General features: G+C 35.8%; 1 protein-coding gene across 4 annotated transcripts in view; it reads right to left on the reverse strand.

Annotated features, from left to right (window-relative positions):
- Positions 1 to 18,040, reverse strand: part of PALLD (palladin, cytoskeletal associated protein) — a 200,237-nt gene that overhangs the window by 103,752 nt on the left and 78,445 nt on the right. For 3 of the 4 annotated variants that reach the window (XM_072406027.1, XM_072406026.1, XM_072406028.1), the window contains 6 exons: positions 13,791 to 13,969; positions 12,757 to 12,823; positions 10,750 to 10,855; positions 10,474 to 10,551; positions 8,637 to 8,778; positions 5,445 to 5,468 (listed from right to left, as the gene is read on the reverse strand). In XM_072406027.1, the coding sequence (XP_072262128.1) occupies positions 5,445 to 5,468; positions 8,637 to 8,778; positions 10,474 to 10,551; positions 10,750 to 10,855; positions 12,757 to 12,823; positions 13,791 to 13,969 (596 nt within the window). Of the gene's footprint in view, positions 1 to 5,444; positions 5,469 to 8,636; positions 8,779 to 10,473; positions 10,552 to 10,749; positions 10,856 to 11,485; positions 11,626 to 12,756; positions 12,824 to 13,790; positions 13,970 to 18,040 lie in introns of those variants that run through there. The other variant, XM_072406029.1, reaches the window with a different exon arrangement.

Genomic DNA, 18,040 nt, shown 5'->3' on the forward strand with positions numbered 1-18,040 from the left:
TCACTAACCCACTCTGTCCAAACTAAAGTTATAACTGTAAATAATAGGACAGAAAACGAGCTAGAATGTGTTTCAGCACAGAGCTGATCTAATTTAATGTGATTAAAAAAGCAGGGAACATCAGCAACCATCTCACAATATAGTAAAAAAAAACGATGATGCATGTTTACTGCAGTAAAAGTGTTTTTTCCGGTCTATAGACAGAAATACATCCCTTTTAAAATACCAAACCAAAAGTCACTCCGTAGGCAAGAGTTGGACCAGATTGGTCTAAATGTTCTACCTGAATAACAAAGGCAAGTTAGAGATGCTTGTTATGACTCTAAAAATTTCAGATATGCTTTCAAAAGTTGTGCTTCAGCTGGCAGCACTGGTAGTAAATATTGGGACACCAATCTTGCCTACAGCAAACAGATTTTTTTTTTTTTTTTTTTTTTTAAATCAGCTTCAAAGAGTCAGATGATGTCTTGTACCCATTTACATATTAAATTAGGAAAAACAAAATGTGTTTATACATTTTACTTTTAAGCAGCTGTATTTGCCATTAATAACTTCCTCTTGTTTTACATTTTGCTGATGAACTCACTATTTTTCTGGCTACATATTTATTTTCCTGGCATACATGCTGAGCTCCAAAACAGTCCTATAAATTATTAGACTTAAATTATATGTTCCTACCCTTCTTACTGCACTGCTCCTAAAACTATCCCTTCTTTTTCCACTGTTCATTTTCCTATATGAGACAAATTTTAATAGGGAGGAAAAGAATCTGCACACAGTGTCAGTATTCAGAGCAAATTATAAATGAATTGCCATACACTCAGGATTTAATAGCGACATGCATGAGCTGGCCTGGCTGGTTCTCTTAGCATAACATATTACCTTCTATTCTCCCAAATAGGCTTATTTCATGAAATAGTCCCTAAGTAAGGGTTCAGATGAAAGAGCAACAACCCACAAAGCCCAAACAGATTTTGCTTGCAGACGGGCCAGAGCCATAAAAGTACATTACCATATGGTTTATATGGGTTTATATGAGCTGTATGATCTCCTTTGCCCTTTTAAAAAAAAGTCAAAGGTAAATGCAAAATCTATCACTGTGTGCCAAATACAATACGCCCAAAACAAAAAAGTTATAAAAAGTTTTGGGGGAATTTTATTTGTTGTAAGAATACACGTTTTTTTTTATATAATTTTTTTAATATAATTTACTTAATTTTGTATTATTTACACAAAAACCTTTGTTTTAAAAAGCATTTAATTTAGGGTACACCCATGACTGTGATGTTGAGTAATAAAAACAGGGGGCACTGCAATGTCCTGATCATTATAAATACAAATTTACAATAACCATTATTGATTTCCTTTAAATTCTAGCACACAGGTTATTTTTAATATTTAGTAAGGCCTTCACTGTATCTGCAAGACGTACACACATCTCCAAAATAGTCATCACTACAGGCATAGCTAACAGTGGGCCAAAGCAGGTGTAACAGATGTTTTTATTATTTAATGGTATTTTCAATTCATGAAGAAATGTCCTGCATAATAACTACTGATTATTTGTAAGGTGCAGTAAGTTACACAAGACTGTTATCTAACTCATGTTAAGTTTTATCAAACTTCCTCTGACCAGTCGCAAAAAAACAGAATGTAAAAATTTGCATACCAGTTCTTCCTGGAAAGTTTTTGAACACCTTGATCTGCAAGGTTTTTCAATTATAGCAGTTCAGTCCTAATGTTTCCATGCATTCCAGTCATGCTATGTAAAGGGAACTCCTCTGGGACTACACACATGCCAGATAATATTTCAAATGAGGGTCCTAGGTCACCAAAGCATCAAGATTCACGATCACTTTTCACTGACTCAACACGAAGAACAAATCAGTTGCCTAAAAACTTGCAAATGAATTATCTAAATTATTTACCCAATATACATTAAACGTAGAACACCTCCTCCTCCTTTGTCCTCAGCATACACTTAAGCTACATACACATGTCAGATTTATGTCATTGGAAATAATAAATGTGCTGTGAACACAGAACTGTTCAGTTAATATGGAGAAGTGTGGGCAGGTACTGTCTTTTCCACCATAGGAATTGACAGCTATGAGGATTGCTAAATGACATCAGGGGACTTCTGTAAAATTGCTAGGTTTTTACCCAAAGCGATCAGGTTTGTTTATCTCAGGAGACAATTATCTGGAATATGTATGCAGCTTTAATGACAAAGTGCAGGTATTCCAAGTGGTTTCCAAGGTTCAATAGAGGGGACACATACTTAACACTAAAAAGTCTCAAAAATCAAGTCTGTCATTGCAATGTTGGCGATACATTAATTTATGTATATGATTAGAGTTAAGCTACAACCAGACCTTTTTTTAATAGGAAGTATCTTTCTGTGTAGATATTGTGATTTTTCCTAACCTGGTAGAACTGATGAAACAGCTTACAGAGCTGCAAAAGTTCTTCAACATCACAAGAACAAGTGAAGCTGAATGTGACTTATTACTACTAGATATACAAAGGATAAATAAGAAAGTTCCTCCTAGTTAGAACCTGTGTCAGATCTGTTTGACCCGGGGCAGAAAGTGAATCCAAACTTCTCAATGCGAAAGAGAAAGAAAAAAGTAATGGACACAGACACCTAAGAGAAGTTTTGACCATTCCAATACTACGGTATGCACAAATTAAAAAAAAATAGCTAGATATATACTTATACTATATTAGTTTACCCAATATTAAAACTGCTTGCAGACATGACACACTAAATTAGGATATTAATGTCACTTACACAAGCTGATTACTACCCAATACATTTTCCAGTAATCACTGTTTAGCCTATGGCTAACTTCAGTCTCTAATGTCTGCAAGCTGGTTTTAATGCTTACTAAACAATGAGTCAGAACAAACAATTTAACTGCCTTAAACATCCCTCGAAAATGAGAGTTCTTATTTTTCCTGCAATTTTCTCTTTTCTATTGTATCAGTCATAAAACAAGCCTGACTAGCAATTAGTTTAATCCTAAGGACAGGTAAGGCTGCAGTCAAATAAATGTGTTATTGCTCTTAATAAAATTGTTTCCCAGCTGGAATTACCGGGGAAAGGTTTCAACTGTCTGACTGCTATAAAGAAACTAACAACAAATGCTTAAAAATGGATGGTTTAGACATTATAATAAAATTTATTCCCTTTTATCTAATCAAAGCACTTTTTATATGTCACCAAAAAGGCAGTACGCTGCAGAAATCTGATATGGCCTCTTTTAGACAGCTGAGTAATGGGGGAAAGCAGCAACAGCTGGCCAATGATTCATTTTTTTTCCCCCAGCAATCTTGTCTTTAAAGGGTTCAATCAGCACTGTGTCAAAAGGAGCATAAAAGAGAACAGATCAGGTAATCTGACAAACTGGGATGTAGCCTTAAACAACTGGACTGTTTATTGAGTCACAAAACAGTCTGTGATACGGGGTGATTTCCGTCTAGACAGAACAAGTGGAGAACACATTAGCTAGAAAGGGGAAGGAGTGATGAGAAAAAGCTGCTGTTCTTGAGATCCCCAGGCTGTGTGAATGTGCAGGGCATGTAGGGACGGTGCTATCAACTGTATAGTCATCTGTAAGTTACCTTGCCTATTGTCTAATGAAACATCAGTGTCATTTTACGACTGGGCTGATTAACAGTATCATAGTTTTCACCCATTCATGACACATATACGTCTGTTTTATTCTGCATACAGGAGTCATTCTAAACACTACATCTATACATATTCAAGCTCAACAAAGTCCTGACAATTAGGTTCTCCTATTTTCTCACTTTTGTCTATTTCACATACCTTTGGAAATGTTACATTGTTATTATTGATAAACTCTATTTATATACCGCCATATATTACGCAGTGCTGTACATTAACCTCCTGGGCGGTTCATTTCTCTCCGGATTTATGTGTCTAAAAGCGGTACATTGTTTTTCACGAAAATTTATTTTGCAGAATAATATATTAGTATGAGTATGAAAAATTTTGAAAAACAAAATCATGTCAAAATAATAAATTAAATGAATTAAAAAAAAAAATTTCCCGGTGACTCATCGAGTGCAGAGGAAGCCGGCTGGAGAAAGAAAAAAGACGGACATGAGAAGGACGACGTGGAATGCCGGCGGATCAGGTAAGTAGCAATTTACTATTACTTCCCATAGTATTATCTACCCCCCGTGTGTCTCGGGGTTACCGCTTTTAGCATCTTTTTTCTACTCTGAGTCACACTCGGGGTTACCGCCCAGGAGTTGCAAAAATGACAGACAGATACAAACATTACCACAGGAGGAGAGGACCTAAAAGAGCTTACAATCTATGTTAGATTTGTTTGATAAGTACAAAAACAACCTTAATCCTGGTCAAAAACTCACAGCTGTCCTTATGTGGTATAATATAGAGTCTTTCAAGTTCTTGGACTATAGTATAATTAGCCTTCATAGCATCAACATATTACGCAGCACTTTTCTATAGTCTATAGTCATGTCACTAGTTGCCTCTCAAAGGGGCTCCCAATCTAACATCCCTACCATAATCATATGTCTTTATTACAGTCTAAGGTCAATTTTGGGGGGAAGCCAATTAATCTAACTGCATGTTTTTGGAAAGTGGGAGGAAACCCATGCAAACTCCATGCAGATAGTGTCTTGGCAGAGAGTTGAACCTAGGACCTTGTCTGAGCAATTTAGCAAAATAAATTAGCAAAAGAAACAGAGCACAGCTGACAACACTTACTCCAAAAAAATGCTGGGTGTCCACAGCAGGACTGAAGCTATGTACTTGCGCTATGTTTCTGTCACTGGAAATCTTTCGTAATCATATCTAGTGACAGTAGAACAAATGAGCGCTGTACACACAACGTTGTTCAGTTTTATTGGATATATATAGTAACAACTGCCCATATAAATTGTTACTCTGGCTTATTTTCAAATAAACGTTAGCTGATACTTTTTTTATGGTAAACACAGAGCACTTTATTATTAGGATGATTTCATACGCCTACTTGACATCTGTGTTTATTTCTCTATATGTTCTGCATTATTTATCATCCATGCTGAAACGTAATTGACTGCTGTTATGGAGTGCATTTTACAAAAAATTATTATTTTTTTCTACATGCTTCAGTGAAGCTGTGTATGGAATGTCAGTACAATATTATATCCTGCAATTACAAAAAAGTTACTAAGTTGTATCTGTACCTGAAAACCTCACATTATAGCAGTAGGAACATAGGAAGAAAACAAATAATTTATTCTTCAAATCTCTGCAAATCTACCTGCTGCACTCTATGTTTCTACCTGCAATTTTTTCTCCAGTTTTTCTAACTTTTAGGCCTATATTTCAGTTTATATTACTCCTCACAGGTTTTAGATAATTAAGTATAGCAGACGAAACTGCAATAACTCCTTACCAGGCTCGGAGGCACAACGTGGTTCTGTAAAAGAAAACACAAAAAGATTGAGTTCTTAGCAGTTTAGAAAATAATTTGTATACATACTTAATGGATACATGTGATACACATGGGCATCATGAATACACAGTAATACAGATAGGAATTATTTCACAGGGATACTGACAGGCATAATGACTGCACAAGTATACATACCCGAGGTATGATTGCAAATAGATACAGATGGACATCATGACTGCATGGGGAAACTAATGGGATTAATAGATATACAGTGGCCATAAAAAGAAAAAACGTTGATACAAAGCACATGTAACTAGCTGTTGCACACCTACCAAATACAAAACCACTGTTGGGCAATTAATCCTATTAGCCAGCAAACAGATCTCAGCTACACCCTGATGGTATCTCTATACACTGTGGTCCTTGTTGTAGTATATAATAGCACCTACACTTGTAAATATAGCTAGGAGCTAGTAGATCTGCATATTCCCACCTTGGAAAGCCACAATATGCAAGGACTGGGACCTGCAGACCTTGAATACCCATAAACCCAAAATAAAGTGATATTCTCAAGTATTCAGTTATAAACCTTTACATGTAACAAATTGATTGTGAAACAATTTGCACAGAATCAATTTTGAAAACTTTGGTAAATTGTACAACCCTAATTCAGTTGATCATGTGTCAACATTTTTTTTTCCTAGAGTACAATTGATTCAAATATCAAATCCACAACTGATTATTTATTTAAATTTAAGGTAGCGGCCATAGATAATAATTGGGTGTCATGAAATGTCTGACTTACAGACAAACCCTGACACCAAAGTCTTTGAAAGGCCAGGATGGATGTGATATATGGCAGAATATGTATGCCTTTGTCCTTTTTACTCAATGCACAAATAAAATAAAATCTACAAGAAAACATATCAATGCATGAATCTAAAGCAGAAACTGCCATTCTTTGACTTCAGAAATGCAAAGCAGGTTGGTGTTGCTGAATAGCTTCCAATTTGCTGTCCTTAATCTGGTACATGGCCACCTAAGGTTATTTTGCTTCATGACATTTTTACAAACACACCAGCTACACGTTTATTAAATGTTCCTTTGCCTTTAGCTAAACTGGATTCTGTACAAAACATCAAAACCATCATCTGAATTCTTGCATATCTTTTAAAAACGTGCATACACACAGATCATTTACACTTGTAGCTTGCTTGTAATAACAAACATTGGATAACTACTTTCCTGTCTGCTGGTTTGTGAGATGTAGTACAATGTATAACCTCTCAACCTCTCTAGAAGCAAAGAGATTAGCCAAAAGAACAATATATACTTGACGACTCTGTACTTTCACTATGAATGTACAGGATAATAATGTGTTGAAGGAAATGATTCTAAGGTCTCTAGAGGAAAAGAAGGTCTTAACATTTTCTGGTTACATGCAAGCAAGCTCTTACATAATACATAGCTGTATTGTATCTTAAATTTAGACTTAAGATCATATTACTACATGTACATAACACAAATTGTAAGTAAGTAGTGAAGTTTTTAAAATGTTATCATACAGAAGCAATGCCATTGTAAAGCAAAGTATGGGCGGCTTGAGACCTGCCTCAGTATTGAATGATCCCACGCAGTTCTTCATGGATGGTACTTTGACTTAAACATTTACATTGCAGCGTTGGTTTTTGAAGGACTAGCATCTGCAAATTTGAAGGCTAACAGCCTCTATTCGTTTCTTTATGCAGCCGCCACAGGGAGACACTACATGGTAGTGCCTCTCGAGAGGCAGCCGTTCCTGGCATGAGGATGCAGTAAACACATTGCAACCTCCCCACCAGTGTGAACCTAGCCTAATAAATTATAAGTAAAATTTTATCCATTTACATTATGGAGAAAATAGGACTTTTTTAGATAGTTATAGCAAAATGCATGTCATCAGCTCCATACATATCTGTAGCATCTGATTGTCCCTTATCTGGAGCAACTGTCCTTTTAAAAATAAATTTCTCTGTCCCATTTCTCCTAAAAAAGCCCTTTCTTTGCTTTAGTGTACAGTTCTACATAAATAAATAAAATATTTATCTGAAATGTTATCTATCTGTATTGCACTAAACTTGTAATTCATTCATCAGACTACTGCATTTTTAAAATGTAAAATTCTCATTGAAAGCATTGAAGCAATAACATTTTTTTAGCTAGTTTAAGAGACCTTTTTTGAGCTTTAATTGCTCTATTTCCACAAGAGGGGTTTGGAAAAAATGTGTCCTTTGCCTACATATTCGATGCTATTATTCATACATATTCTAACCTATTTTAGAAGGTTAGGAGGAATGTAAATCATGTTATGAATGTGTGGTAAAGTTTTTCAAAAACATGTTTCTATTTATAGTCTATAATTAGAAAAGGGTGCAGCCATAATGGCTGATAATAAACATTTGATTCCAATAACCAAATAAGGTTGCAGACCACAAGATGCTATATTTGCAGATAATTGTATTGCCTTTAGCTAGGAATTATATGCCAATCCTTGTTTTCCGTACAGTACAGTGTCCCTTTCAGTACTTGTGCACAAGGAGACTTTTAGCAATTAGTATGGTCATCCTATCACCAACCTGAGTCTTCTAGGCTGTACTTTTTGAAATGTTCACAGGACAGCAAGATGATCTGAACTAATTTTAGAAGGTGGTTTTATTGCTTGTTTTATAAATAAACATTTGATGAAGCACAATGAATTGAACACGATACAGTTAAGAACATCTAGGAAATGAAATGTAGCTGGCAAACTGAACTGACTTCTCAAATGACATCTCATCCCCAATCGTTTATCACCTGACGTCCCATCCCAGACATGAGCTGAAGAATTAGGTTCAGACAAAATCACAGTGAAAAATAGGTCAGTAAAATGCATTGGCCACTTTTCTGATCTAATTAAAGGAAGTATGAAAAACATAGCAGATGTGAAATCATGCATGTATTAATGTGAACATGTCATACACGTATCTTCGAGTTCAAAAAACATTTCATTTCAGATGCCAATAATGTGGTCAAGACAACCATTATTATAAGATGAGTAATCAACTCAAATAACTAAGCTCTCTCTCTCACTCCTATATCACATTCCATACATTTCAATACTGTACATTGCACATAAAGCATTAAAACTGAAGTGCATAAACATATTCAGCTTACTTTTCTGGAGAATTCTAAAATCAGGAGAATCTTGAATTTCAGATCCTTCTCTAAACCATTTGACATTAACTGGTGGGGTGCCCTTCACCCTGCATTCTAGCACCACAACCTGTCCTTCTGATGCTGTCAGGCTTTGAAGTTCCTGCATTTCAACACAAGAAATAGGCTCAGTTCAAGTATATAATGAAAACAAAGATAAGTCATGTTGAGAATGTTGCCTTTCCCAAGCATAAAAAAACATACTCTTTGATGTCATAACTATATTTAAAACCAGACAATTGGCCTACCGGCTTCAGTTTGAGAATAAAAAGCTAAACATTCTTGTAGGATACTCAGCATGTCATATGCTAGGTACTATTCATAAACAGAGCTGTATGTGTCATATTGTACCTATAGCTTGTACCAGGAGCAGCAGAGTAACAGACAACAGTATTGAATTCTGGCCACCCCTGGTGATTTGCCCAAGTGGGGTCACTGGCCAGGTACATTGCAGGATATAAACTGCATAATGTACAAAAATGAAGCAATTCTACTCTTCATAATTTTAGGTAACAAATATTTGTTAGCATTCTCAGGATATAAGATGCTTGCAAATATAAATATGTTTTACTGGTTTATTTTCATTTAAATACATTACTCATTATTCTATCACCATTCAATAAATCCAAAGAACTGCTTACTAAAGCAAAACAAGACAGTCTTTGTATGCAACAGATCTTGCACCATTTAAACAAAGATGCATACTCAGCCGGTTTACAATGATCACTGGGATTAGTTGTACAGTCACATTATTTTCTATACTATACTTTCCACATAGTATGATTTGATTACAAAAACCTTAGGCCAGTTACACTGGGCTCTCAGGTTCATATAGGTCAAATACTATCAATAAAAGGATAAACAATATATTGGTATTCTGCAAACTAATAAAGAAATGCAGTACCAAAAATAGAACAAAGCCAACTGCTGCTCCAGTAGAATGAGGCTCAGCAGATTATCCCATTTATGTCTACAATATAAGACAGTGTTTCTCAAGTATGGTTCTGTGAAACCTCAGGGTTCCTCCAGAGACTGCTAGGGGTAGGGGTATTACAAGGATTCTCCCATGTTAAAAAATGTCTGGTGCTCAGCATGCTGACACATTAAATTCTGAAAACTATTACATTATAGAGAAATTAAACAAGCTGTGTCAAAAAGTACCCTATATCTTCTAAAGTAACTAGTGCACTTTTATTAAAAGCAGGCTTATACCTTTAAAGTTATACTTTGGCATATCTACTTGTATATACTGTTTATAGTTATTTCTATGTGGCTTTACTAACAAAAGACTTATATCCTCTTAGTTAGGCTTCACCTGCACTGTTGAGTTTGAGTTTAACTTTACAGGTACAGAGTTTTAGTGAGAGTTAATTTCATGTTTGACTATTTCTGTCCAGCAAATTGTTTGACCACACATTATGTCTCCTAGTTTCTTTAATGAATATAACTGTAAGAAATAACAGAAACTTGTAGTTGTTTACATACTAACTAAACATCTATCTTATTGGATACTGTAAGCAATTTAGGTCTTTGAAGTCGAGTAATTAAGTAATTAAGAAATTATCTTTCACAGACTGAAGATCTTTACTCAGACAAAGCATGTAAGCTTAAAAAATTGGCAAGTCTATATGTTTTATTATTAACCCATTCCAGGTAAAATGGTTAGTATTCATAGTAAATACGACAAATCTAGTAAAAGTCCAGTTGTCAATAGTAACTTTTTTGTTTACTGAATTTCTTAAACGTAACACTCATTTTTATGTGTATATTTATTTTCAGGTATTAAGAGTAACCAAACCTTAGTGAAAGAAGGCGGAGAGAAGCTAGAAGAACTGGACCCATCTTGACGACACAAAAAAGATGTAGGGCTTTGCACCTGTTAACAGCAGAGGTCATTTTTTCATTATCTTAACAGTAAACATAAAGGATAAACAGTAAAAATAAAGGATGGTAAAAAGGATGGTAAGGTAAATGATGTCAAAATAACAGGTACATATATATATATAGAATTAACTCATGAACAAGGTATGGTGTGTTCTTGACTTCACTGACTTGAAGAGCAAAAGTGACCTACCTGTTGGACAGGAACAGAAATTGGCTGCATTATTGCCGTGGTTATTCCACATTTTGGTGATGATGGTCCTATGGTTAATGAAACTGATGTTGATTTCTTTTGAGCTCTGGAAAAATGAAACAGACTTGTGCTTATTAAGTGCAATAAAAGAGTTTACAGCTAAGTTTAAACTACATCTAGTTGTTATGCTTAAAAATATACCTTTCACAGTCAGGAACTCCTATACATAGGCATACCATAATAGGTATTTATTATACTTTAATATATGTAAATATAGTATTGGGGTATATTAACCTTACATGTGCAACATATTTTTCCTGCATATTAATAAATTTAAATATGCATGGCCATTGTTCAGTGAAATATTATTAAGGGAATATTCCAACCGGTGAGGAGCAATTAAAAGCTTTAAAGCTATACAGTAAAAAGTCAGGATACAACACTGTTATCTGTAATGTGCTTCTGTGCTACTCCTAAAAGCAGTATTCAGCTTCAAAGTTCCAAGTTGGTTTCCAAACCACCTGGATGTTCTGGTTGTTTGTGTTGGCCTAGGTGGTATTGTCAATTAAACTGTCCTTCATACTGACCAAAGTACGAATGCAGACTCAGGAAACTAACCACAGCAATCTCACAACCAAAGTCAATGAGCAATGTAAGAAACTCAAATTTGTCATGTACACTAAGAGATAAATATATTTTACCAAACTGCAAGGAACCCATAGAGGACGAAACTTACCTTTAGTGTGACTTTCCTGCTGATTTGATTTTTGCAGCTGTAAAAAATTTGCTATCAATTGCCAATAATAACCAGCAGTTTTAGTAACTGCATATCCTTAATGTAAGATACTCCTTTGTTCCGATGCTTAGACCTGGAAGGTACCACTAGGTCCAAAACATTGCATTATGGGGAAGTAGGGGGGGCATGAAAACAATAAAAAATAATATTAACATCATAAAAATGCATCTATCTTAGAATCAGTGTTGTCCTACCAAACAAAATTTAATTTGCTGTTTTTCCCTGTGTTGTACAGGCAATTAAAATAAAAACTGAAAGGTTGTGATGGCTTCTTGTTGGATACAGCTGTACCCTAGGACTTTTTTTATTACTTTGCTGGACAGGGTTAATTAATGTAGTGTCTGTACATTACAGTTAAGAATATTACGGTAACAGAAAACCAACAAAAAGTGTGAAATGTGGTCATAGTTGGCAAATGTTATCACCTCTTCATTCCCTACATTCCCAGTATGAGTTTTCCCGCTAAAGGCTCCTCTTTGTGAATTCTCACACTGTGGAGAGATTTGCATCAGTGACAGACTGATGATTAATTCCCTGACAGGTACACTGAGGCTCTTGCTTAACATCTGCTGTTGAAGTTTCCGACAGGGTCAAGTCTGGCTGCAGGCACCTGAGTCACTGCTGCTGTGTCTGATATTGACTTGTTTCTAGCATTCTGTATATATTCAGACTGCCCTGGGCTGGGAACAAGCCAGTCACACCTCATGTTACTCTGAAAGGGATATGCTTTAAGCTATACTTTTAACTTTCTGCTACAAAAAACATTGAATATTCACAACGTAATCTGCCATTAGACATTAAAGTGACATAATTGTTAATTATGGTTATAAATTATTATGGTTTTCCAAGGGATAGGAGACGTAGTCAGGATCTGTCAAAATATGGGGTAAACGAATGCTCAAAATTTTGGCCTTGCTGGAGGGCACTAGGGACAGAATCAGAGAAGAACCTGGACTGGGCCACTCTACCTTTTTGTCAATGGCATCTTTAGATTTTTACCCGCTTTGTGTCTGCTAGCCCATGGTTTCTGCCAGTACACGTTTTAATTATCAGCACTTAGAATTAAGGTTTTCTGTACACACAGCCATCTCATTAAATCATTTGCCAAAAATTCCAAATTGGCAACAAATAAAATGAAAGACAAAATCATTCAACTATTCCACAATTACCATGCTCTGCTTAATTTCAGTGGAAGCAAAATGTGTACTCACTGAGGCATTGTTCCAGAATTTGTTTTGTAAGTAAAGTCGTCACTGTCCGAGTCAGAGGAACTGGCACCTAAAATGATAACAAGGGACATGCAAGCTTATTCTACTGAACCATATCAAGAACCTCCTGTATGAATTGCCTTTTTGCATGCCTTTCTGTAACTCCCTTCCAGCAATCAATTAGTATATCTCTTTCCTGTTCTTGTAAAAGAAACACAGTTGCTTTCTATAAGGAAAATACAAACCTCAATCAGATATTTTACTTTGTACTATAACATGTAGTATACACGGCAGGTGCTAAATCATGGCTTTCAGAGGTCAGATAGATGCACATTTTAACTTATATATTCTGAACATTTAAAGTGTTCCTCCACTCCAGTAGTTAAGCAGGTGGATCTGTGCAGCATGTACTGAAGTCTAATTGATTACAAAGGCAAAGTTGTATTTCTATTGAAGGTTAACCTATACAAAAAGTCAGCTGTCAGCTTTGTACTATATTAAAGGCTTCAGTAATATGGCTGGCTGCACATACAATTACAATCTATGCCTAATTAAATTAGTTACTGCATTACCTCTGTAATTACATTAATATATGATGGTATATTTGATCTGCACATTCCTCTTGTAAGACATGTATGTGTATTTTATCTGAAAAAAATGTCTTTATTTTGTAAGCTACACAAAAATGTCTAGCTAGTCCCTATAAACAAAGCACACTCTGCCTCTGTTTTCCTATAATGGCCCTGATTTAATAAAGATCTAAGGCTGAAGAAGATACACTTTCATCAGTGATCAAGCAAACCTGGAATGGATATTTTCAATCCTGAACCAAGTTCATTCCAGGTTTGCTGGATCACCCAGCTTCACTGATGAAAGTGTATCCTCTCCAGCCTTGGAGAGCTTTAATAAATCAGGGCCAATGTCTACAGCCAAACAAGAGTTCCATTTGGGTGCAAAAATAAGCACAATGATTATATACTGAGTGCCCACCCATTGCCAACAACCCACATTGAGCTGATGTCCAAATTAAACTTTACCTTCTACAAACACTTCAGCTGAAGAGGTATCAGAGCCAAGGCAATTGGATGCCACACAAGAATAACGTCCAGTGTCCTCCTCGAAGGCCTCTGCAATGATAAGAACTTGAAGGCCGTCACTCTCCGAGGAGATATTAATGTCAGGTGAGTTATGCAGCTCTCTTCCTTCACAGAACCACCTGGAGATATACAAGCATTTCAGATATTTAAACTGAATGTGAGGGGGAGGAGAGAGACAAAGACGGGAGGTAAAGACACACAGAAGTGAAAAAAAATTCACAACAGAGAAACTAGTAGACTATGACAGATAGGCACTAAGTCATACATGTGACTAATTTCAGAGAAAGAGATCTGTAATCTATCAATACTTTGAACTTTAATTATAAACTTTATGACCAAGACAATTTGTTTTTAAATCTATTTGCAAGAAGAAAGGTTGGTTAATGTACCCTGAGATTTGGTATTTTCTGAAATAATCTATGAATCTATCCTATTTAGATTTCTGCTTGAAACTTGTATATAATTATACCTGAAATTTGGAAACTAATATATTCCACTGTAGAAGCACTGAAATCCATGGAAATAAATTTACAAATTCATGAAATGTGTTTTAATGCACTAAAGCATACAGATGGTAAACAGATAAGTGTTTTATGTTTATTTTCTTGCAAAAACAAGTAAAACAACTGCAGGAAAACAGCAAAAAAGACACTGATGTTTGGAAAACTTTATCAGGCACAGTTTCCACGTGCTTACTCTCTAAACATGCCACAAAGAGTCCTGCATTACAAAATGTTGCAGAGTTTTAAGAGCGCATTACTTCAATACATTCTTCCTGCCTTTACTTTGTTCTGCTTTAATACCAACACATATTACTGTTGTTTGTAAAGCAAAGCGACTGCCAATTTGCCTTTTAATGGAAAGCTATAGTGTTTTTAAACGAAATGTTTTTAAAGCTTTTTAAATGCAGTTGTTTAAAGAGGGCATAAAGTAGTGGAGACTGGACCTTACTGCATGGGATAGTCTCCACTGGCTTCAGCTGTGCATTTTTCTCTCTTTTGGAATGCACTCCTATAGCTTTGCATAGAAAGTGATTTGTTGGTCTCCATGGATGCGTCAGCTTTGCTTAATTTCAGTGAAGCATGCTGGGCTGAAATAAAGCAAAACATCCTAGCACGTCCAGAGAGGATACATAAAGCATGATGCTCCAATGAAAGGAAAACGCATACTATGTTTTGCTTATGTTGAAACCTGGAGTACATAAACCATATATTCATTGTGCTTAATGAAGAACAAAGCAACACCTTTACCTGTCATTACAGAACCAAAAAATAAGAGTTTTTTTCCTCAATTTGGGATAGTGAGTGGATCGTGGAAATTCAAACCAATTCCTCCATTTGCCCCGTTTATGGCCACCTGTACATCCAAAACCACTAATTTCTAGTACTAATACAGAATATTAATTTTACAGCAATTTATTTCGAACTGTATACAGGTGTTTATGGCCATCATTAGTGCACTGAAGATACATTATGGCGAAGTGGGCTAAAAGGAAAAGCCCCTTAAAAGCATTAAAAAAAAAAAACACTTTTAATGCAAAGAGAACTGGCACCACTAGTTGTACTGTGCCGAGCAAAGCAACAACAAGCGAAGCTCTCTATCTAAAAGCTGACATGACTGCCCACCCAGGGTACGGGTCAGTTTGTGCAAGCCACACCAAGCTCATTTTTTTAGCTCTTTTATTCAGAATCTTATTTTTAACCCAAGCAATCCAAGAGCATTTCTTATTTTTGATGTAACCTCAAAATTGTATAAATGTTTTTATCCAATATTTGTCTATGACATATACAAAAAAAGCAACACCAAAGGGGAGGGGCACACAAATTATGCTTTCGCCTCATCCAAGATCTGATGGTAGAAAATATGAAAAGTGTTTCCAGGCCTTGGGGAACACAAAAAAAATGTATGTTGTTTTATTGATAAAATAACTTTTAATGATGGTATGATTTCACTTTTCCGTTTTTTTATGTGGCATTGCGGAAAGTGATGCTATCATTTGGCTTTTAGCAGGGGCAGTTGGGTAAACCTGGGAATTCTGGTACAGATTTCTTTCCACTTTGTCCAAAAACTGTATAAAACAAATGTATAATTCAAATTCCCAGCAACTAAACAATCAATCTTGGAAGGCAGTGCTTTTAATGTGTTGCTCAACATCTGATTAGTGATGATGTGGCTAGTGGCATGTGGGAAAGAGGGTGAAGAATAACTTTAGTGGCTTTCTGTGATTGGACTTGGAATAGAAAAATAATTTTGACTAATCATTTACAGATCTAGTATAGTTATATATATATATTGCAAGTGTGGTCCAAACCAAAATGTTGGCCTCACAGTAAAATAAATGACATTGTATTTAATTGAGTGGATTAGTCAAATAACATTTGACAAAGGAAAATCTTTTTTCAAAGGATTTATGCAAAGACTTACATTTTGTACATTTAGAAATCCTTGGTTCACTGGGCCAATTGATTTGGCATAGTTTTAAAAAACATAGATACCAGTGTGGTCAAAAAGACTGGTCTAGCAAGAAAAAGACTGTCATCTTAAAGATAAACAACAATCTATGTAATTCAGTGGAGTGATCACAAAAAAATATTCTAAAAAAGGTTATGCATCAGTCTACCTTTGAACGCAGTTAGACATGTGTATTATGTATTAATGATGTATAAGCCTTGTATTCGTTGTACCCTGGAGGATGTAGAGACTCATGTAAAACATGTAATATCTTCAAGTTAACTAGAAGATAATAATGGAGCCAGGATGGTGAGTCCTGATGACATCTAATTAATCCACGTCATGTTATTATCAGAGTCACTGTCTCAATCTGCCTCTGCTGTATGTTTTCGTTAAAAGGAGAGATATGTTTTAGTACCAAATAACAGAAGCATATCTCAAAACTGTTTTTCAACTTAACTAAAACTGAAAGATTTTATGTATCTCCTCCTAGGGATAACGAAAAGACTGGTAAAAAGAAGAATACTGAACATTGCATTTGACATTCTATTTTTTTGTAACAAGGAAAATATAGAGAAATGATGGTCTACTAGACAAATCAATACCTAATAAAGTCATGTTTGCTCCTTCCTCTAGAAAAATAAAAGAAAATTCCTCCCAAACCCATTTTTTCAGTTGTTGGTGAAGGTTACTAGTAAAAGAAATAAGTGAAGTCATTCCCTTTACAAGTGTAGATAAAATACTATTATCTTCTAGAATAAACCCTTGTCCAATGTATTCAGTTGTCAAATGCCTGAGGTGCTAAGGATGTGAGACCTGGTATAGACTTAGGCCTGGGAACAAGGGTTCTTTCCAGATACCAAAGAACCAGGAATCATCAGTAATAATACACTGAGGGGTCTGCCAAACAACCAGAGGTTCTACCAACCACTGAGATTCCAACACTGAAATATTGAATGGCTGAGTCTGAATTTTGAGCCGGGAGGGTGCAATTCACAGTATAAAGCCTGGGTCTAAGCCAGGAGTTACTTAAATTCAAGCACTGGAATACTAAAAAGTGGAGGACAGGACTTGTGCTAGGAGGGTGCAAGACTTGGAGGTGCAAGTATAATACCTGAGACACAAAAGTGCCAATATTTGCAGGAATTCTATCATGCTGATTGGGTACAATAAATAAGGACAGGGGTGGGAGTAGAAGGAAATCAATGGGAGAGTTTCTGTTTGCTTCATCACCAGGTCAGATTCCGACAATCACTTTCCCATGCAGGTTTGAATCCATGTGGTGGTGGTGATAGGGCTAAAAGCAGATCTCAACTAATAAAGTATCAGTATTAGGAACTGACTTTATTAACCTCCAACCTGAAGCAAACATTTAGGGTCTGATTTAATAAAGCTCTCCAAGGCTAGAGAAGATACACTTTTATTCATGAAGCTGGGTGATCCAGAAAACCTGGATTGGATCTCTTCAAAGTCATTTGCTAGCAAATGTTTTGAATCCTGGACAAGATCCATTTCAGGTTTGCTGGATCACCTAGCTTCACTGATGAAAGTGTATCTTCTCTAGCCTTGGAAAGGTTTAATAAATCTAGCCCTTAAGCTACGTACACACTTCCAATTTTTATCGTTGGTAAACGAACGACGAAAGATCCTGCACGATATCTGCGAACGATCGTATGGCACCGATCCTGTACATACAGATAACGACACGATCGTTCAAAGATATTGTACACACGATAGAT

Source organism: Pyxicephalus adspersus, chromosome 3, assembly GCF_032062135.1.
Source record: "Pyxicephalus adspersus chromosome 3, UCB_Pads_2.0, whole genome shotgun sequence".
NCBI classification, from domain to species: domain Eukaryota; kingdom Metazoa; phylum Chordata; class Amphibia; order Anura; family Pyxicephalidae; genus Pyxicephalus; species Pyxicephalus adspersus.